Source organism: Fringilla coelebs (genome assembly GCF_963513975.1).
Source record: "Fringilla coelebs genome assembly, chromosome: 3".
Classification (NCBI taxonomy): Eukaryota; Metazoa; Chordata; class Aves; order Passeriformes; family Fringillidae; genus Fringilla; species Fringilla coelebs.
Genome location: NC_140030.1, coordinates 59,023,537 through 59,047,378, shown reverse-complemented (window position 1 = coordinate 59,047,378; position 23,842 = coordinate 59,023,537). Strand labels below are relative to the sequence as shown.

The following is a 23,842-nucleotide window of genomic DNA, read 5'->3' as shown; positions in this document are numbered from 1 at the left end:
TGAAATGGAGAAATGGAGGCAAGATGGATGCACAGAAATAAGATGCCTCACAAAGTCATGGTAGTTTGTGAGGAAACATTGATCCAGCTGAGGTATTTGACTTATACTTGTCCTCTGGAAATTGCTACATTCAATTTTGCATGTCAAGTCCTTCTGTGAATAATAATGAACAGAAAACCATGAGATAAACATGCTAGAGTTTCACACATAGCAGTAGAGTCTGTCAACACCATGTACTCTATTTCTTAGGTGTGTCCTAGCTTTTTAAGGCCAGACCCTGTTAACACACAGTAACATAAAATATAATTATTGATTATGTATGTCATAGAAGTTCTCCAGAAACTGAAAATTACATATGCTAGAACTATCATAGAATCACAGAATTTGGGTTGGAGGGGACCTGAAAGATCATCCATTTTCAACCCTCCATCCATGGACAGGGACACCTTCCACTAGCCAGGCTACTCAGAGCCCTTTCCAGCCTGGCCTTCAACACCTCCAGAGATGGGGAGTTCAGAACCATGTAAGAAATAATAAGAAATAGAACCTGAACAGATTGTTATATAAAGGCCACAGTTTGAGACACCCCCACCAAAGCGATTTCAAAATTATTTGATTTCTCAATTCTACAGCTCTACTTTCAAGCAAGGACAGACATAAACATTCAGCCTCTCTCTAAGTAACTCTTGGACATCACCTCTGAAAATTTAATGTTAAAGGCTACAAGGGCTGTAATTTTTCTTTATGTCCAAAGCATAGAAACTGTAAATTGCTGCCAGACAGGCAGTCTAGTTCTGCTTTCATTTCTGAACATAGATGTTGAGGGCCAGAGTAGAAAAGTAATGCTGTTCAACATACAGCCACAAGACTCGAGATGGGAGGAGGCCAGAAAATGCAGGGTGAAGAAGGAAGGATCCCAACTGTGTGGTCACACAAGTTTACTAATCCATCCACAGGAATTGTGACCGGTAATGTGACAGGGAAAAAATACTCCTTTGGTGGCAGCTCTCAGTTGAACAGACTAATGGTTACATTACAAGAGAATGAAGAGCAGATTGAAAAACTGGATCATGTTCTTTTCCTTGTTCATCTAGGTCTCTTTCCTGCAGATCTTTCTTCATATGCAGGTCTCCCAGTTATCAGTACTAATCGAGTAGTAAATGGTAAATTTTACATATCCAAAATCTCTAAACTATCCCAAAGTAGTTAAATTATTTATTCAGATAATGTTCAAAGATTAATTTCCATATACTGACGATGCAATCAAGAGAAAGCAAATAGAACATGGCTCATGAAAGGTAGGAAATACATTCATGTAGCCAAATGCACATAATACAAGGTTGCAACACCATTTGTTGACGTATTTTGGGGGTGACTTATGCAATAATGTGTGAGAAATTAGGTCCATGAGAAATACATAAACTTGCCTCTTGTGTTGGTGATAACTTTGTTTCAATACATTAAAGAGTTGTATTTCATTAGTAAATCCCTACCATCTATTTGTGGCATTTCTTATTCCTCACAGCGACACAGAATAAGTTTGAGTTCTTCACAGGTGCCACAATACAACACCTCATTAATCCTCTCACTTTTTATTGTTGGTAGACAGTAATTGCTCCCTGCCCTTTAAATTACAAAGGAAGGAAAAGTCTATTAGACAAATAAATGCAGAATTAAATGTACAGTATTAGGGACACAACAGTCACACTTCCGTCTGGACATTTAAAAATATATTATCCATTCACATGGGAGACACCTAATACCTGTCTACTAGACTCCAGGGACTCCTGCTGAATATTCATTTTCCAGATATGCATTCCTCTTACAAATGAAGGGAAAAATAATCCGTCCAGGTTTGAACTTCTGTTTGTTGCATAATATTCTTTAATGGCTAACTATGGCAGAAAACTCATCTATTTACTCATTTCTAGCCAAAATATCCTTTGTTACGTACCGCTGAATGTTGGAAGTGGATGCTGCACCACGCTTAGCACAGCAAACTTATTAACCCACCATGGTCCTGTCCAAGCCTTGACAGGAAAGCCGCAGCTCAGTGGAGCTGAAGTTGGCAGCGCATCCCTCCTCAAACCTGTTCTGGGAAGACTGGCAGGATCCTACCCCAGCCCCACAGCCTCTCATGGCACAGACCTGCAAGAGCCAGCAGCTGTGACAACTTTCACCAAAAACACCTAAAATATTTTGCATTTCCTCACACCTAAATGGTTCCAAGAGCTTCTAACACTCTGTTTCAGACATCAGTCTTCCAGAAAATCACCTGAATGAGCAGCAAGTTAGGAGAAAACACCAGGCTCTCATCTAAGCTTACTGTGGTATAAATATGACTAAAATTAATGTTTGGTTTTCAAATAGTCCATGTATTCAAAAGTATATCTGCATATGGTGAAGTACCAGGTCCTGCACTTGGGTCACATGAATCCCATGCATTACCACAGGCTTGGGGCAGAGTAGCTCAACATCTGCTCAGGGGCAGGGACTTGGGGGTGCTGGCTGCTGCTGCTGAACACAAGCCAGGTGTGCTCAGATGGCCAGGAAAGCCAATGGCATCCTGGCCTGTATCAGGAATAGTGTGGGCAGCAGGAGCAGGGCAATGATCATCAAAGGGAGAGTACAGGGGGAAGAGGCCTCACCTCTAATCCTGCATCTGGTTACACACCACCCACTTCAAAAAGGAGTGTGCTGGAGCAAGTCTAAGAGCATAAGTCTCATGAGGAGCATCTGGGGGAAATGGGGTTATTTATTCTGAGAAGACTCTCTACAACTGCCTGAAGGAGGTTGAAGGGAAATGGGGGTCAGTCTCTTCTGCCCTGTCTCAAGTGAAAGGACAAGAGGAAGTGACCCTAAGTTACATCAGGGGAGGTTCCAAGAATATTTTAAAAATCACTGAAAAAGTGGTTAGGCGTTGGAATAAATTGCCCAAAGAGGTGGTGGAGTCACTCACTGTCTCAAGTGTTAAAGAGGCATCTGGATGTGGCACTTGGGGATATGGTGTTGGGGTGATTATGGTGATGATGGGTTTACAGTTGGACTAGATGATCTTGGAGGTCTCTTCCAACCTTGATCATTCTGTGATATCAAAAGTGTTCTATAAGACAAACAGAACGATATTTCAATTACTGCCCATAAGCCTCTGTTCTTTGATTTACTTCTGGTTTGGTTTTAATTTAGTTCTAACTAGCAAAAATATTCTGAAACACCAGTAAGTTCTAAAATTGTACTGTCTTTCTTCATTAGTTCCATCTAGCACCATAGTCACTTAATTTCACACATATATTTATGTGAATTTACAGATCACAAAGCCAAATAATTTTAAATAATTCCTGTCTATTGCCAAGTCCAGAATCCAAAACCAGCTTCAATCAGGTCATGTTGAACAGTATAACACATAAAATGAAAGATAAGCCAGCAGTGCAGAGATTCTGAATGAATATGACTTAACTATCTCTCCATTCTCCAGCCTCAACACTGCTCCACAAACCCCAGTGGGAACTGCCACATGAGACACATTCTTGATTCCTGTTTTCACTTGCTGATAACCCTAGTAACCTTGCTGGAGAGCTCTTTGCATTCCTACCCAAGAGCTCAGCTCCCTTCCAGCTGTACTCTCTGGCTCACACATCCCTCAAGAACTGAACAGTGGTACACACAGCAGCAGGCTTGGAAAGCAAGAACACAACTCTGCACCAGGAGCAAAGAGAAGGCTTGCTGCTGCACATGCTCAAGAGTCAGAAGGTGAGACAAAGGTGTAGGGAAGGAGAGAGGTGATAAGGGGCAGCTCTGCAAATGCACAAAAATCCACCAAAAACAACAGGCATCAACCCTTAGCTGAGCTCTTAATGTATGAATAGGTAACTGCAGCAGGTTTTGGTTTATTAAATTCGATTCATATTCAAAGCACCTTCTAAAAATTATTTGGATTCTTTTTTATTTAAAGAGATAGGAGATTCTTTTCTGAACCTGTCAGAGTTCACTTAAACCCTTTGATATATGTGTGTAAATGCAAAAGGCAAAATATCATATTCTCAGACAAGAAACTGAACTGGTTCAAACTTTTTTTAAGACGTTAGGCAACTGTTATTAGAACTTTGAAATAAAAAGTAAAAAAAATTAAAATGGCAATTTCTAGTTTAGCAGCATGATTCCTAATGCAGTATCTACTTCTGCTTTAAAATTCATCAATTCTCCTCAAAAATACTTTGCAACTACAAGGTAGCCTTGCTAAATTAATGAATCACAGTAGTTCAGCCTTTTGTTATGGATACTCTCATCATCACAAATTTATTTGGCCAAAAATGCGGTTGAAATGTTCTTTTAGATTATATCTATGCAAAATCATATTTAATAGTAATTACTCCAGTGCAGTGATAGTTCCATTCAGTATTAGATTTCAGCTAACAGGATGAGGATTATTATCATCTGAGTATCTGAATCAGTACTGGATTTCAAACCTATCTCAGGCTCTCTGATTGCAAAGACAAATTAATTTTTTACTACATCTTTTACATCTTGTTTCCTCTACAGAGCAGTTGGGTATATATCTAACAGCAGAAACGGCACCCCACATCTTCAGAACATTCAAGGATTAAACAGACAAAGAAATAGCTTGAGAGTCCTGAGAGTGACAAAATGGAAATCTAAAGAATAAAAGTAGTCCTTCAATTAATTTTTCCCCATGACAATTTTAGTGTAGAACCTAACACGGACCAAAAAAAAACCCCAGAAACAAACAAACAAACAAAGCAAAACAAAACAAACCACAACAACTACAGCAACACAAAAAAAAAGACAACCCCAAAAAATGCCCACACAATTGGACAGCATGCACCAATCACTTCCCAGCTGCAGAAATACCAGTTTTAAACCTTTCTGTAGTGATTCTGAACTAATGATTTATAGTATGCAGTAAATGATGCTTCCATTCCATTCCTTGACCATGGTGGGACAACTGAGGTTTACAATGAAGCTAGTGATTTCAGATTGATTAGGCACTGAAATCCTTTACTACATTTCCATTAGATGCATATTTCTTTTTTTATTTTTAGTTAGCCTATTTTTGTTGGACTAACTTATGTCTGGCATTATACTTTTCAAGGAGTTTCAGTTCACCCAAGAACAGTCTTCGATATCTCTCACACACAGAGAGAGAATGTTGCAATGAAAACTCTGGTTTTGAATCTGGGATTCAGGATTGGCCACAGGACAGAAGTCTTATCCCTATTTTTTAAAGTTTGTACTCTGATGTCATCAGAATAGGATCAAGTAGTTGGCAGACACGTACCTGAGGAATTTCTCTGGGACAAGGAGAACTTCCCCAAGTAATCTGGTAGTAAATTGACTGTAACAAAGAATACCTCCAGACTTCATCCATTTTAGGCTGCTACATAACACAAACATGGCTCTCATCAGAATTAATGAAATGGTGGACTTGGTGAACCTGTTCTCATTTATTTCTTACCATGTCTCCCCTGTAATAAACAAGACAAATAATTTTGCTCTTCTCCTCTGGTTTTTAGATCTGGAATAACCTGGAAGGACCCAGCAGAAGTGGGGCCAGCCTCTTAGGCAATGCAGCTTTCAGGCTTCTTGTCAATTCCAGACAGATCTATATTTGTTGACAATAAGTAAATTTAAAAGAGAGGAAACAAGCCATTTATGAATCAGGAAATGGGTCATACATGAAAACAGCTTGAAGCTGTTAACACCTAAAGCTTCCATTTAAAAAATTATACAAAAGCTGATACTATCTATACAACATTTTAAATCTTCTTGAAAAGGCAGTCTTTGTTCCTAAGTAATAGTCTTAAATGCTTTTGAAAAAAAAAAGAAAAGGGGGGGGAGGGGTGCTTACAGACAACATTTTATATTTGCTTATGTACTGATTTTTGTACCAAAATGCATCCATCTCTCTGAAGAGTAATATCTACACTGCTTTGCTGAAATAAAACCAGTAAAATCCTTCATCTTTAATGAAGAACACGATGAACTGAATGTCATATCCAAAAGTTCATAACAAAAGAATATGAACTCCTTGACTCTGTGCAGTCATCCCTTATCTACCTATAGAATAAATAAATGCAAGGTAGCTGAACACACAATTCCTTATAAGGACTGAAGTGGAAATATATTGATGTTCCATTCTTTCTGAGAAGTATGCCGGGTATGTGTGTTTAGCAAGCTTGTAAACAGTTTTTTCTCCCTTTCAGATACTGAATTTAGTAATACCATTGCTAGTTTCCAAACCCATACTCACTGAGTACCTACTCAATATTTTAGTTCTTTTCACCCTTGCTCATGTAGTCTTTCTTAGTGAAGCCTGCTATGGAAACAGTCCTGTAGATTTTTCACAAATGATTTTCAGATTACAGACACTAGTAAATCTTCACAGGGGTCCTGTATGGTAAAACAGCAGTGCCTTCATTTCACATGTTAGGACATTAGGCAGAGAGAGGGAGAGATCTACGCACACAAATTTCGTTCTGTTTAGGTATGTTTCAGCTTTGGGAAGGCTGCTGCTAACATCTCACTCATAACTTTATTTTTATCTCTATGCATATGAGAAATACCAAGGCTTTTAGGAATTAGAATAATCAAAATACAAGCAGTCTTTGTGAGTGGCATTTATTTCAGGAGTGATGGAAGCTCACATGTATAGCACCAACATCAGCCACATTGGGCCTTTGATCTAACCAGCATCCGGGCTAATCCATTACCTTCTGGATAATCTGTAACAGACAGCAACAATATGCAAGAGTTGCACATATCTGCTGGGAGGAAGCTCCATAATCCCTGTTTCTCCTTGTGAGCCTTTTTATTTCTCTCTGCTTTGCTAACACACACTTGCCCTGTTCCAGTTGTGGAATACTGCCCATTCCCAATCCAAGTCACATTGCCAGAGAATGTTTAAATTCCACTATTTGTCCCCAGTTCAGACTTCTTCAGCTTTTTCAGTTCTGGGGGTTCTCCTTCATCTTACTTTTGCAGCTCATCTCAAACTCTTCCAGGAACATCATCTATCTTCTACTACTAGAGCATGTTTTCCTCCTCCATATTCTGTCTCACAGCTCACTACAGCCTGCTACAGCACCTCGCCAGAGATTCAAAGTTTCTACCAGACCCATCTGATTTCTGCACTGGCCCCATCCTGTTCTTCATTGAGACCACCTTTATTTGATCTTCAGGCCATCTTCCCATACTGCAAGCTCATTTTTTTCACTGCATTTTGCTGATGTGGCTTTTGCCAAACACAGAAGAAAGGCACTAAAAGCACAAGAGAGACCAATTTTCTCAATCCCAGTGAAGTGCAATATGGGCTGCACAGATGAACTATAAGGTGGATGGAAAATGACTGCCAGTCTCAACAGACTTTTATCAGCAGCTGAAATTTGGCAAGCTTGCATAGTATTCATGGGCAATCAATACTGAGGTGAATATCTCACTAACAATAGAGATGAAGGGAGAAATTGCATCCCTAGCAAGTTTAATGACAGATACCAAGCTAGGGGACAGGGAACATGCAGAGTGGTGGACTTGCTGCAGAGCAAAACTCCCAGTAAGGTGGATCTCAACAGGCTGGAGAAATGGCCCAGCAGGAATCTCATGAATTTCAGCACTGGGAAACGCAGATCAATACACCTGGAATAGAAAAACCCCCTGCAGAAACACAGCAGGAGCTGGGCTGTACTGATACGAACATCTACAGGAGGCTGAGAGCAGAGCTGGTTCCCCTGTCCTTGGCAGTTGCAAAACTGCTTCCAGTCTGGGGCTTCCAAGCAGAAGCCAGCCTTTGACAAATTGGAGCAAGTCCAGGGACAGCCACAAAGGTGAGGAGGGGGCTGGAACAAGTGGCATATGGGGAGATGCTGAGGGAACTGGATTTGTTCCGTTTTTCAAAGAGAAGACTAAGCAGGATTTATTGCTGTCTTCAACAGTGCAACAGGAGTCTTTTAAAGGAAACAGAGACAGACTCCTCTTGGAGCACACCAAGAAAGGGCGAGACACATCCGACACATCTTTGGGCAAAGAATATCCTAATTATATATTAGGAAAAACTTTCACAGTGAGAGCGGTTCAGCACAGTTACAGATTGCCCTGGAGCCTCCATTCCTGGGTATCCACAAAGCACAGATGGATCAGGGTCTGAAAAACCTCATCTAGCTTCAAAGTGAGCCCTGCTTTGAGCAAAATGTTGACCAGATAATCTTCAAAGTTTTTTGCCCATTCAGACTTAACATCACTCTGTGATTCTCATCTCTCAGTGAACTGCCCCTGCAAATAGTCATATTTGCATTTGAAATGTCATGCAGCCAGGCAATGAAGCAACTTCACACATTTTGTCAGAGAAGGATGCTCTTGCAATCAGGTCATTATGCAATCCCTGAGGATAGATGGAGCATGTATGGTAGATAAAATTTCATATAATTTAGCTATCAAAAGCAAGCAGATTCCCATAGTGAATAGTGAGGTGTTTCAAGAGTTTGTAGCTTAAAACTGAGCAACATTTCTGGGGGAAATTTAAAGAAAAATAACCTGATTTGACAGCACTACCAAGTATCAGGTGCATGTATACCTATAATACAATTGTGTCTAGAATGTTCAGTGAAAATTTTACAGGGTTTGCATGCTTTTTTCCATGATTATAGCATCATTTTTTCCATGATTATAGCAAAAATTTCTTTTCCTTCATCATACTTAGTAATTTGAGTCATTTTTCTCAAAATGCATTTAAAAAAATTTACCTGAGACAACCATCTAATATGTCAAATATAAGGCAAAACTAAACAATATAAGTAAGCAAAAAAAAGAGGAACCTAGTCAGACTTAACAATAAACAGTGTTACTAGAACTGCCAATAAAATAAAGTTGAGTTTTATTCTGGGATGTTTAAAATTTATCTGTAAAATCTGATTTACTTTCACTTTGTTTGGCTTTTTTTATGGCTTAAATCAAGGAAAAAATAGTAACAACTATTACTGAGGTGCAAGCTGCTTTAAAAATATTTGACTCCTTAAAATGGCATACATCTGGTAGATATTCTTGCATTTTAACTGATTCTGATATTATTACCATTAAATATTCAGCTACATTATTTTATATGGATTTCTATCTCACCACCTTGCTCCATGAATAGAATTAGAATACTCTCACCACTTCCAAGGTTTGCATGCTTTATCTATAATTGATATTCTTGCAGATTAAAATTAGGATTATATTTCTCATAGCATGGCAAGAATAAGCTAACATACTTTTCAACCCATAAGTGCTAAATAATCCAAAACACAAAAAGGTATTGCAAGGTAATAAATCTGCAACAGTGGCTCATGTGCTGGCAACATACATATTTTTCCTTGCTTGTGGTTATCAATATGGCTGAAGGAGAAGTATCATTTTGCTGCAGGATGGAAGCAAACAGACAAAGCTGTCCTTTGACATATTAGTTCCCCAAAGGTGACTAGATTTGCTGTGCACTCTCAGCCAGAGTATTCTTTGCCATGGCTACAGTGCCCTGAAGACAGGGGTTGTCTCATAGGTAATTTGAAACTGGGATCTCACTGTCAAGTCCAAGCTGTAAATAATAATGAAATCAGGGAACACTTATTTGAATTAATTTATTTTAGACACTTACTGATACAAGTTATTCAGTAATAACCAGATACTGCTTAACCAAGATGGCCCAGCAAACAAAATGTTTTAAGAATGTTTACTGGCTTTATGAACTGAAAACAGAGATGACAGGGTATTATGTGGCATTTTATTTTTGCCAAAGATCAGGTTTTATAGCACTTCTCTTCAACAGTAAAATTAAATTACAATTTTTTACAGTTATCACCTTCCAAACTTCCATCTGTTTACTGATCAGCTTGAAGAAGGAAAAAGAGTAAGTTTCTAAACACCAGATATATGTCAACAAAGAGCTGGAATGCACAAAGCTCCACCTGGGGATGGATGTGGAGCCAACTGAGAATTTACAGGTCAGGATTAAAGGGAGGGCAGGGACAGGTGACATTGCAGTGGAGGTCTGCTACAGGCCACCTTATCAAGAAGGTCCAGAGGAGACCATAAGGATGATCAGAGGAATGGAGCACCCCTCCTCTGAAGAGAGGCTGAGAGAGCTGGGGCTGCTCTGCCTGGAGAAGAGACCTTACAGCAACATTCCAGCACCCAAAGGGCACCCACAAGAAAGCCAGAGAGGAAATTTAGAGGGGCATGTGGTGACAGGACAAGGGGGAATGACCTCAAACTGAAAGAGGGTCGGTTTAGACTGGATATTAGGAAGATATTATTATTCTTTGCTGTGAGAGTGGTGAGGCACTGGAAAAGGTTATCCAGAGAAGCTGTGAATGCCTCATCCCTGGAAGTGTTCGAGGCAAGATTGGATGGAGCTCTGAACGACCTAGTCTAGTGCCACCCTGCTCATGCCAGGTGACTTGGAACTAAGTCTTCCCTTTCAACCCAAACTTCCATGATCTTTCATTGATTTTTGAATTAATAGATCTTATGTCACAAGCCTGAATTACATTTAAAAGAAAAAAGAAAATAAAAGTGGAAGGAAATAGAAAGAAAGCAGCAGGTATTACATATTCCAATTTTAGCAGGGCTATATGCAAAAACCACAGTGAAGGCTATTTGGAAAGCTATTATGAGTTTCCTAGCCTTGTGATTTAAGATTTGGGGCCTAAATAATTTTCTACTACAGCTGCTGCTTTCTGCACATCTTTCTAATGGTTTTATATATCATGAGCTGAGCTTTTTCCTGTGTTTCAGTAAATTTCCCTTCCTTCTTCTTCCAGCTTTGATGTACCCTTTGTAGTGTCCTATAAAGTTTTAGATAGCCATCTTTTAGCAGCCCAAATCCGTACTAAAGTAGGCTGCAGTGATCAAAGCACTGTTTCTGCACGATAGCAAGTACTAAAAGGGGGAGAAAAAACTGGAAGTAGCAATGAAATTTGCACTGGACATTTGCACTGCAGATTGCTGAGAAACTGAAAAAGATCTTCAATGGAAGAATACAGGTGTTCCCTATATAATCAGTTAAAAGTAGTTTCCTTAATTAGATAGTATGATCAAGGTGAAAGAAACTCACACTGCTTACTCACGTGGCTTATGAATGCAAGGTGGAATGCACGGGCATTAAAAGCAGCCCGGTGATGCCTTGATGCTCACTGCTCTGTCATCCTCAGAGGGGAAGAAGGCTCTCCCCTGTAGCATTCAACAGTGACCTTGCACTGGTTCTGCCACCTGGCTGCTGGGGAGGCCAGCTCTGGCAGCTGGCAGCACTGTGGGACAGCAGCACATGGAAGCAGAATGTCCATGCTGCCTAACACAAGGGGAACTGCTCCCTTGAGGGGTTGTAGACAACCCACTGGTGGTTGCATGCATGGCTGTTCACTGTTCATCACCAGCTACGTTTTTGGGAAGTCCTCTTAGTTACTTTCCCTGTTAGCCTTTACTACTATTTTTCACTTTTACCAATGGTTTCCATACAGTGAGCCATCTTTTCCTATTTCTTACTTATATAGGTGCTGGCTGTTGTGTCATGGTTAGGACTGCAATGGTTGGAAGACCACTGCAATTGTTATGTACATGTATCAAATAGGATTTACACTTAGGACAGTCATATTTAAGCTCTCTGTCTTCTGAGGACCATATTCCTTTTTTCCAGTAAAGGGTTAAAATAAAACACCTAGATCACTGCTGAATCCAGTGTTGTTATCAATATCTTATCAAGGAAAACTGTTATCCTGCAGATTTATGATCTTCTTGTCTCCAACAGGTATCACTCATGCTTTGATAGTCTTGCACAAGAATATCTTGAGTGAGATGAAGCAAGAAGCCTCCCAGCAACTGGAATCTGAGCTTGGCAGAAAAGCAGAAATGCCTTGCCTTGCCCAGTGTCACATTGATCAGGGTTCCTAATGAGCTGTGGTAAATTATAACCTCTTGCAAGTCACTGGAAAGGCCACTCAGGCTCAGATGTGACTTGTCCCTGTACAGCAAATTTTACGAACAGTCCCTGCAATGAATGCAATCAAAACAGCACTTCAAGTGAGAATGTTGAAGGACAGATCTCTGCCCTAATCTCTGTTCTGATGCCTGAATAGATAATAGAAAACTCCCTACAGACAGACCAGGGAGCTCATGATTCGTTTCAGTGTTTCATTGTCAACAATATCAAACCAAAAATTTACAAAATCTCAATTTTTTAGGAAATGTGGATGCACTTCAGTTGCCAGACTATTCTCTTGTGCTTTTTTGGAGCAATGCCTTAGATCTAGTCAGCCTATCTTGTTGTTTTAATAAAAAATGCTGGCATCTGATGTTCACTTTGCAATTGCTGAAGGAACTGATGCCAGCAACTAATGCTTTCCGTATCAGAGCAGATATGGCCAGCAGTGTTTGTTGTTTCAATAGCCTCAGAGCAAGAGTGATCAAGGCCAGTGACACAGAGTCAATTCCCCATGTCCCTCTCAAGGGACATAATGCAGTGTCTATGGGAAGGAATATTACAGAGCATGACTGTTTTGGTTCTTTACAGGAGATAAATGGGTGGGATTAATTCACGTAACTTTGAATATCACTGGGTATCCATCTTCATCCAGTAGCTATCTGGAATAGAATGTAGCCATCTTATATAATATAGGAAGACAAACTTGCCTTTTTTGAGCCCAATACACCTGGTCTACTTTAATCAGGTACCCTAGAAAGAGGCAATGTGTGTCCTCAGCATCTCTTTCTCTCTGTCTCAGAGTAAGAAGGGGTCCATGTGCAGGTTTGATGCTGTTGTCAATGCCATTTGAGGTGTTCCAGGTGGTGACCCTCACTGACACACACCTCCTCCTCCTCCTCCAGAAAGGTATTGTTACCCAGCAGGTCCTATCTGCTAGACCCATGTGACCTTCTGGCCTCTCAAACAGCAGCAGATGCCTAAGGAATGGAAAAATGAATACAGACTAGGTGTCCACATTTGATCAGATGAACCCCATTCACACAGTCTGTCTAAACAACTCTGGGTTTAGACACAAATTTGAAGTCCTGTTGGGAAGGACTTCACATATGAAGCACTTCCTATGTCTGTGGTTTATTCAAAAAAACAACCTGCTGCAGAAATGAAGCTTTCTTCAATGAGAAGAGAGAACAAGTGAGATCCATCTCCCTGCCTTGGCAGAAAGGAGGGTTATGAGGAAGCATAAAATCTCTTTTACCCCTTTCCACCACTGTCTGCCCTTATTCAGAGGCACAAGGAGGCACAGATCACATGTGCTCCTCAGCAGTGTGGATTGCTGATTTATGGTGCAAGCACACTTGCAGCATGATCCACATCAGCACATGCTCCAAGAAGGGCTGCAGAAACACTAAAGTTGGTTAGTACAAGTCCCCCATAATTGTCATGTGTGAGCATCTCAGAACACTTAATGGGCTTATCTTTACAACATTTCCATCAGATAAGAAACTATCCATGAGATGACTCCGTTCTCCTGTCTCTTTTATTACAGTCATCTATTGCTGCAAAATTGTCAGAGACACCAGCACAAGGCCTGAAAACAGGAATGCTCCAAGTGTTCAAGAAATTGCCTGAATACTTGAACTGTTCAAGAGAGTACCTCTGAGCAGACTGACGTTTTAGAGAAAAACAAACAAAAAAAGCAAAGCAAAACACTACATTACATCATACTCCATGTTATGAAATGCTTTATACTACATTTAAAAAAATAAGAAAAGAAAAATCATCTTTGAACTTTGTATTCATTTCAACACTTAATCTTAAAATTTGGAAAAAATCTTCTGTATTTAGAACTCAACATGAACAGCTAGAAAAATTCATAATGAATCTGACAAGGTTTACAAAGTTTATGTATTTGGTTATGTAACTATTTTTTTGGATGGATGGATTTACGAATTACAACAGGAGAGGGATCGATCTACATTTGTAATCTTTCTCAATTTTAGCAAGGATTAAAATTAAAGCTGTGATCATATCGATTAGAACATCAGACTCAATTGTAGTATGATAATTGGGGCTAATGCTAAACAAATACTTTATTACATTAACCTAGAGTCTGAAGTATTAGAAGATACAAGCTAGCCAGTAAAAGCAGGGGAGCAATTAATCTCTTATTCTGTTTGTACATTGATTTGCCCAGCCTCTGTCCCCAACTACAGACTGACAGACAGCTTTCTCATCAGGGAGTTTTTTGGGTTTTTTTGGCCAAATTTGGAGCCAACACCAAAGACAGGCTACAAAGGGCCTTAAGTATATGCATGATTTCACTCCACATCTGAGGAGTGCAGACTCAGTGGGATGACACACTGGCAGAGCAAAAAGGATGTTCTGCTGTTGCTTGTAGGAATCTACTGAGGTAAATTAGCTACTGAAAGCTTTGGTTTTTCCCTGAGTGGATAAACCTTGCTGAAAATATTTGAGAGGAAACAACCAGAAATTACCTGAACTCAAATTCAATAGTTAAGAACAAAATAAACATTTCCATTAATTTACTGTAATAGTCATGAGTACAAGATTTCCTGTAATGATTATCAACCACTAGTCAGCATTTAATACTAAAAAAAAACACTACTAAAAATTATAAAGCTAATTAAAAAAAGTGAGATTTGACATTGTCAGATAAGAAAAAGGTATTTTAGTTTGGCTATCTATAAAAACAGCTACAAGATCAGACATAAAAGAGGTGTATGTATAGACAGCACAATCTGAGTTAATTAAGCCCTTTTTTCTCCACTTCTCAAATTCTGAGGCTTCATGATTTAGAGATACCAGAAGGGACATTAATATATTTATTGCATTCTTTAAAAATCATTATTTCATGTATCATTATGTTCTTCAGCTAGATACAGAAGCCTACCATATCTCACAACAAGGGACTAACACTTTTGCAAAAAGAGTCACTATTTTACAGACAAAATATAACTTCAGAATTAGCAGACATATGGTTATACACCTATTAATACATATCTGTCTATAGGCAGTATGATTTTGAGCACTTACTTACTAACAAAATCAAAAGGCATTAAAAGGCTTCCTTATCAGATGGAGTAATTTTTTAGTTTTGTGACTGAAGATTTTTAACATTTTGTCCAAGCATCGAATGGAATATCATCTCCAACCTATAATGTTTATTTATTGTCCTAGCTATCACTGAATGTATCACTGAATGCAACACTTGCATGTCAAATTCAGAGCAGAATAGGGTGATGCAATGCAAATATTTCTGCCCTAAAAGACAAATAGCACAATTCAGTTGCACAGAAAGGTAAATGAGAATTGCAGAGGAGACTTACTGAGTCTAAGGTTACATAACTTTTCATAGAAGAAGGCAGCCATATCACAAACTAATCATGATTCATTATAACTTTTTTTAGGACTTGTGTTATAAGATTTTTTGCCTTTACCACTCCTACTGGTAGGCTGTTCCAGGAACTCTCTATTTTGGTAGTTAGACATCTTTCAATCTCCAGCATCAATTTATTCATTGCCAGATTACCCTGCCCTATGCTTTCTTTTCTCCCATAGCCTAAGTGAAGACAATGAGACTAGCCAAATGAATAAAGCAAATTGAAAGTTTTTGAAAGACATTATTCTTAAACCCAATGGCTAGATATTTAAATATTTCCTAGGCAATGAACACATATTCAAATTATTTTTGACAGACTACTGGTGATTGGGTTCATGCCAAAACACAAGAAGAAAGACCTAATATTTAATGTTGTGAGGGTGAAAACTTTGTAAATACGGCCTCAAAAAAAAAGAAAAGCAAAAAGAGCAAAATTTTTTCTTAATTTAATTTGAATAGTACCATGCCTGTTAACAAAAGATAATCATAGCAAGCACTTTGAAACACATTTCTTATTACCACATAAGATGCGTTCCACAGAGTTATGGCTGGAAGGGGCCATTAAATCATTTGTATAACACTGTATGCAGATAAACCTTCTGGCATATCCAAGATCATAAATTCACCTAATTACTGCTGCATTAAGCCTCAGCAATTTCAAAGGGCTAATACACATCCCCAAGGGTGACACACAACCTTGATCAGAAATGTCAGGAAAAGGGGAATACAGCACTGGTCTTACACGTTTGCTCAAGCAATTAAACTAAAAAAGTACCTTAATTTTATTTTGAATGGTCTCATCTCAATTCACAGCTTAAAAATTAAAAGAACACTATTTCCATAGCAACTTCTATGTCTAGGTGATTCTTAGGTTTGAAACCTCGCACAGTACAACAGCTGACCGTAGAACATTTTCTGCCTGTGTATTTCAACTTCACAAACTCACTACTCCACTGCTTACACGCATAAGGCTGCTTACACACTTTTCACCATAGGTTTGCACGGGACACCTATGTAAAAAATTCTTTTAATCGAGTACAAAGTGCAGTTTAACTTTCAAGTCACTGGTAATCATTCAAGATCACTAGGCTCTGACATGCTTATTCTTCCAGGAAGTATTGTATTTGGTTGCACTAAAAAGAATTTTGTTTGAATCAATTCAGTTTACAGATCACTGTATTGGACAATTTAACATAACCATTATCTATGATTTCACCAGGCTTTATTCTACCTGCTCCCCAAAACTGCCCAATCTGTTGCAAAAAAAGTGCAATCATTTTGTTTCCTGGGACCAGATTTTACTACCAGATTCCTAGTCTGGCTAAGTTAGACTTCAGAACATACGCTGCTGTTCATGGCAACATGTTATATTGTGCAAATAAGTCTAGCAGAGTCTGACCTTCAACATGGAAAAAATTACTTACTTTTATTTTTTCAGAATTGTTACACTTCTAACAAACTCACCAGTATCTCTCAAATCAACAAAGAATGACAGAGTTCAGAAAAAAACCCACATCTTACTGTTCACTTTAGTTCACTGTTGTTGCAACATAATAAACTGTTGCAAAACTATGCTATAAACTCTTCACAAAACGTTAATAGCGTGGGTATAGGTATGTATGACTTTTTTTTAGAAGCCATAATTCTATTAATTTCTGCCACTTCAAGAAAAGATGTAATGTTTTTCACAATTGACAATAAATATTTAAATTTATTTCCCCCTTTCAACAATACTTTAGTCTTTCTATTCCAGACCAAGAAGAGAAAACACGAACCAACCTCCTACTGAGGGACAAAAATATTAAAAACCCTGCTGAACAAGCCTATCTTTTGTAAAGCAGCATGCCAGGTTTACAGTTAATATATTATCACTCTCCAATGAAAAATGCATCTTAAAATGCACACAGCTCTTTGGATAGCTCAGGAAGGTGGTTACTGACTGAAATACTGTCACCAAGTCAACTCTAACACTTTGGTTAGGAAGGATATAGTGCCTCTGAACAACTTCCTATGTAAGCCACTTCTCACACTGCAAAGGAAGGCAGAGGAGAAAAATACTCTTACTACCATCTAAGAGCTGAACAAACAACCACTCACACTGAAAAATGTGTAATGGTGGAAGTCTTTTTAGTATACTTCAGACAGTATTATAATACATTACAACACTGAGGTCATTTGCCATTCTTTAATCAATTATGATTTCATGTTTTCCCAGGAAATATTTATACTCATTATCTGACGGGTTTTTTGCACAGATTTTCAAAATTTACAGCTTACAGTCACAGTGGGCTGTGAATTACAGTTTGTTTTATTCCACGCTATTTCTTATGGTCTAGATATCATCGATGATTCAGTTAAATCACACGCTACTTTGCACAAAAAGCAAATATTAGGGCATAACAGATTTCTATATTCAAATTTTCTCAGCTCATCTCCTTAAACAAGAAAGAAATTAGCATTTACCTGTAGAAGGCTGGAGGAGCAGCTTCCCTCATCCCGAAGCTGCCCTGATCATTTTCAAGGTAATAGGGTACCTGTTGGCTGTGATGATGGATGAAGGGCGACAGCTGGGGTGCCGTTTGCAAAAACACCACCGGGCTTGGCGGGACACTGTTCAGGGAGTGAAATCCTGCCAGGCTGCTGGACCCAAAAGATTCAGACGTAGGGGCATAACTGAGCGTGGTAGAGCTGTAGACGGGAGCCGTAGTGCCGAAATCATAGGTGGCTCCTTCTGGGTAGTTAAAAACTCCTGTCTTGTTGGTCTCCACGTACATGTCGCTGAGCGATCTTTCCAGGGGAATCTTCAGCTGAGGTCTGCTCAGTGTCTCCAGTTCAGTGCCTTGAATCTGGTGCAGCAGGGTAACTCCAGAGGTTTTGGTGTGAAGGGTCATGGTCAGTACTAATGGCAGTGAGCAAGGAACATATCTGCTTTTACTGTCAACAGCGAGATCGGCAGCTGGCAGTCCACCTAAAAAAAATACCAGAACCTATGCTGAGGCTCAGCAGAAATCATAATAAAGCAGCACTACACAGGTATTCCTCTAATCTCAGCAAGGAGGAGGATGCAAACAAATGCAGAGTGAGCACTGAAAACGCACATTCTCTCTCTCTTCTTCCCTCCCTCTCCCTCTCTCTAACTTTTAGGAACTCCTCATCTGCGCTAATATGCATTACAAGGTGCTGGCTGTGAGCCAGGAGCCCTTGCCTTGTGCCGACGTTGGTTTAAACATCACTTCAGAAACAATTAGTTCTGGAGTTATACCAAAGAATTGTCCGTCTAAATGTTACTTCATTCTTACTGATCGTTTCATTTTTCACTTCAGGGTACACTGCTTTGCAGCAACTAACGGGAAAGAACACTTAAATCCAGCCAGGAGGACTAGTCCAGTGGTCAGTCAGATTACTGCCTTTTATTTCCTCAGCAGGCTCCAATCTATCTGTGCTTATCTCTCCTCCTGTTTGATTCATTTTCATGTTTGCTAGAAATATGTAATGTGTACATTGTACTGACCCTGGGCAGGACTGTGCTGTAACCGAGATAGGGCAAAGCAGAATGTGTGTGTGTGTGTTTGTGTGTGTGCAAGCACACGTCTGTGTGTCTGTCTCTGTGTGTCTGTGTGTGTTTGTGTGTCTGGGTGCGCAGGGAGCAAGCCCCAGTCAATAAAGCCAGCTAATAAAATTAAAGTGAGCATGATACCTATGCAGAAGAGAAGATTTATAATATACTTTCATCAGCAGCAGCAACTCACAGTTACTAGAGTACTATAATAACATTAAAAAGCAAGGAAAAGCTTTAGACTCGCCTAGAAAATTATGCTTCCTTCTTTTTATTCTGTAAAATGATGAAAAAGACATCATTTGCATTTCACCAGAGTTAAGAGATGGTTGTTCGATTGCATGATATATAAATTGAGTACAGGAAATTCTTTTTCCTAGTCTTGTGAGCAAAAGCCCAGCAAACCTGAATTTTGAAATCAGACTAAAAAAATCAAGTAACCTAAAATAATCAAACGGGATTGGCTTAGAAAAAAACTTGACATGCCTCTCAAAGTTATATTTAGAAAGGAAAAAAAAGGAGAAGAGAGAACATAATGAAAAGGTGTGGCATGCATGCTTCTTCTTGCTATCTCATTCCATATAATTTTAACTTCGCACAAACCAGTTCTCCTGAACGAGCTAAATGAAAACCTCCAGAAACTGTTTCAAGCTCTCCGGCTTCATTGCTGTGGTCTGTGGTTCAGTCAATGAAATAGGCTAATGTCAACCCTAAATGCATTAATCTATGGGCTCCAGCTAGTGTTCTTTGAATACTAGCAAAGCCTATGCTTTACTTAAACAACTCCACAGTTATTTGGCTCAACCTTCAAAAAACCCAAGAAACTGAAAAACTGAACATGCAGGTCACTAGAAGTGTCAAGAAAAGTTTACTCAAACCAGTTTTATTTTAGAAATAATGCAGTGCTTTCAGAACTTCTACTAAAATAGGCAAAGTTTTTTTATATTTGCAAGAATATTCTGAAGCAATATATGTTTTTACCTTCACAGGGACAGAGCTGAGACACCAGCACACGCACAACTATGTACTTGATATATTTCCTCACCCACCCAGCCACCCTCCCTACCCTGTTCAAATTTCAGATTGTAGACTTTGATCAAAGAGATAAGCTTGTTTAAATAACACTGGACTAAACATGTTCCCAGTTAAGAAAATAATAATCAGACGACCATACCCAGCAGTTCAGAAAGTCTTCGAAGAGTTGTGCTGAAAGTATGCCAGACAGTGTGAGAGGAAAAAAAAAGTGTGTGTGCACGTTCTCTTAGAGTGGGCGACTGTGCATCTGCAGAGACTCACAAAACAGCAAGTAAGCACAGCTCTCAGCAGCCAGGCTGCAGGGCTGCACGGGCTGAAATGAATGGCAGCTACAAGTTTAAGCCAGTCGCCCTTACACATTTCATTTTGTGCTTTGAAATACATAGAAAAGGCATCACCTCTTATTAAACTGCATAATCTGAGAATTAATGTCAATTTACCTGCCATAGAAAGTATCTACTTCTATAGTGTGCTACAAAATGGAATTTGAATTTTTATCTGAAGCATTATCCAATATGTATGCTCTAATATATTGATATGAAATAAAATCTTCCAGTGTAATAGCTATGCAGAAGTGAAGAAAACACAGAAAAACCAAGTCAGAAACAAAAAAACAGAAAGCGAGCAAACAAAGAGTTGACTTCTGAGTGTGCCCTGTGCTTCTTACATGCAATTTTTAAGATCCTCATTAATTATTTTTGGGAGGCAGCATGTTTCCAGGGAGTCAAATATTTAAAATTTCCATCAGATGTAAACAGCATTAAACATACTGTAGGGTTAACTTGAACCACCATCCCTTCTGCCGTGTACCACCTAAATTAGGGACCCTATGGGCAGCTCTCCACAAGCCACAGCCCTCCCACTGCAAGGGCTCAGCAACAGACAGCTGCAGTGTCCATGCAGCACACAGCCTTGTACACATCCTGAGAGAAAAAAAAGTGAGTGCCACAAACAAGATCTTGGGGATTGGCTGAGAACCTCTGTGACAGCATCCTGTAATGTCTGACTTACTTTTCCTGTGGAAGAAAAGCAAAAGAGCAAGAAAGGGCAAGGGTGGGGGGGGGGGGCTGTGTCAAGCCAAATCCCATGAAGAAGCTGAATTTTTGATTTTTGTACACTGAAAAAAAAACTCAGACTCTTATTTTGCTTACTATATGTGGGCTTTTAGATATAAAGAAACCATGAAATGCAAAAAGTTACAAGAGGGTTGCTTTCTTTGCTTGCTCCAAAGTAACAAACACCGCTACTTCACCCTGCTTTAGAGTTGGCATTAGGTGCACCCACCTGTGGACTCGCCTCTCAAAAAAATGAGATCAAGGTTTCCAAAACCTGGTATTTTTGCTTAAAGGTCAGGACTTAACTCACAACTCACTTTAATCTGATCTATTTCATGTCAGATTTTACATGCTCTAGAATATGGAAATATTAGAGTATGGGAACGGGTACAGGATTTAGCAAAGCTATTTAGTTCTCTTTAGCAAAACGTTTATGCAAAGACCTTGTTTTTCTAAATCCCAGATCATGTATGCCTTTAAAACTATGCAGATCTCATACAGAAGGACTTGTCTCATTCACTCTGGGTTTTTTGTTTTAAATTACATGTAGTAACAAGAAAGAGTAAATAAAAACATGAACTGGCTGCAGCACCTTCCTTTCCAGTGCTAGGCAGATGTGTTCAAAATGGGGTAGTCTACATCCTCAGATCTAATAATTTCTCAACTATTGTGTATTCAGCTGCAGCCAAGCTGCCCTATGTATTTCACCTTAATGAAGGTCTAATATTGTTTTGGAGTTGCTGAGCACGTACTACAGGAGATACATAGATATATAAAAATAGAGGAACTGGTTCTACAAAATCTAAAGATTTGCTGACATGAGATCAGGTATAGACTGGGGGGTTTTCTGTGTTTCTGAAGTTTGGGAATATACAAATAAAATTTGGCTTTGATCCATCCACATTTATGCCTGCTCAGGAAGGAAAGAAAGCAGCATTTAATGAATACTGAAGAAGTAGGAGGGACTAGTCCACTGTGACTGAGAGCACTACAGACATGTCAGCAAAGAAGGTCAAAGCAGAAACTGCATCTTCATACAGAGGGATGTTTAATGAGAATTAGTTGGGATGAAACAGTGAGGACACAGGCACTACACTGCTCATGGAAATGAGAAATTAATAGTTTAGATAAATGAAAGTGACTGATTAAATCCTGTGTTTCCCTTTTAAAAATTTCAGCCTGTTTTCCTTTTATAGATAGGCTGGAGTTCCAGCGCTCAACTCAGATTTTCCAGAGTGGGGAATTTACTGTGATTACACTAACAAAATATAAAATGCAGATACAATAAAACTAAATCACATTTCTGCTGCTCTGTGGTTAAACTAGCATCATTTACAACTGAAAAATATGTAGGTATATTTCTAAGGGCAAATTCCACTTATTTTGATTAATTGATTAATAGTTTCCAATAGGATCCAATTTTTTTTTTTTCTTTTATTTCTTGACAAATGACCACCATGATCAGATTAAGCTAGCAGACTATGCATATTGCAGTTTGGCTCAACTGGATCACCGGTCCAACACTTCTAAACTGGAACATAACTTAAAAAAAACCCAGAAGTAGCCTTCTTCCACTGATGGAAAAAATTGTGGAACTAGTGAAGTGATCTCAGAAAAAGAAAAAAGAAAACAGATAATTTAAAAAAATTTAGAAGATATTATTTCAACATCTCCAAATAAATGGAAGGAAGTTTGAGACTTTTCAGTGCCATTAACATCAATAATTTTCTACTGACTACAAGTCCTGAAAGGCAGTCAGAGAATGGTAACAAAATAAGTTCATTTTATAGAAAAAAATTAAAGGAAAAAGGAACAGCCTGAACATGTTTTTGCATTTTGGACAAGACAAAACAGACATTTGAGGGAAAAGGAGATAAACCAAAAATACTATATGAAGTATAGTATGCAAAAGTATATACTCAAAATATATATATACATTTCTATGTATAAATTAAATATATAAATACATAAACAAATGCTATTAAATTTATAAGAAAATTTAAAGACAGAATAACTCCATTCTGTAACAGGCATTTTTCAGCACTAGTTTTAGTAAGTATTGCAACAAAAAATGGTAAACTCAGAGCACACACTATAAATTTTCCATAAACCTGCTGACAGTGAAAGACCATAAACTTTTTCGCTTTGGTTCCACAGCTATAAAGATAGAAGGTTTTTTTAGCTGCTGCAATTAAAGAAGAATCTATTGTACATAACAGGAGGAACATTATGTTTTTCCAAGATTCCACAGTAACATTACAGAGAAATTATGTTGTGTTTAGTCCAGTGAGGAAACTCCTCAAGACAGACAGCTGGAGAACAGCACCATCTACCCCACTGCCTTATAAATCTTCTCTGGGGAAAGAAAAAATACAAAAAAATTAAAGCTCTTGATACCACTAGGCAAATGAGGCATGCTTAAAAATTCCTTAGGCTCTAAAGAGAGATAAGTGCTTCATGCTGTTAGTGGAACTTTTCAACATTTAGCTTTATATGTTGATACAAAGATGTATACTTTTTTTTCCCCTACTCCCAAGTAACTCACTAGAACTAGCCATGGCACCAAAATCTAGATCTAAGATATCTAAGCCTAACTTTCTGGTTTAGGTTGGTTTTCCTGTTAAAAGGGGAGCTTCTGCTTTCACATGTCAAATGTAAGTAGAGGATTTGAAAAAAATTGGTCAAAATAGTTCTTATTGCAAATGGGAAACTGTTGAATACAATTATTCCAGACATATGTTTATTAATTTACAGCACTTAAATATGTCTTCAATTTTATCTGTAATTTGTATGGAAGGCCTATTACATTTTCTGAAATTATCTGTGCAAACACA

General features: G+C 38.7%; 1 protein-coding gene across 2 annotated transcripts in view; it reads right to left on the bottom strand.

Moving 5' to 3' along the window:
* Nucleotides 1-23,842, bottom strand: part of ESR1 (estrogen receptor 1) — a 160,012-nt gene that overhangs the window by 89,107 nt on the left and 47,063 nt on the right. For both annotated transcript variants that reach the window (XM_084203463.1, XM_084203462.1), the window contains exon 2: nt 17,826-18,330. In XM_084203463.1, the coding sequence (XP_084059589.1) occupies nt 17,826-18,330 (505 nt within the window). The remainder of the gene's footprint in view (nt 1-17,825; nt 18,331-23,842) is intronic.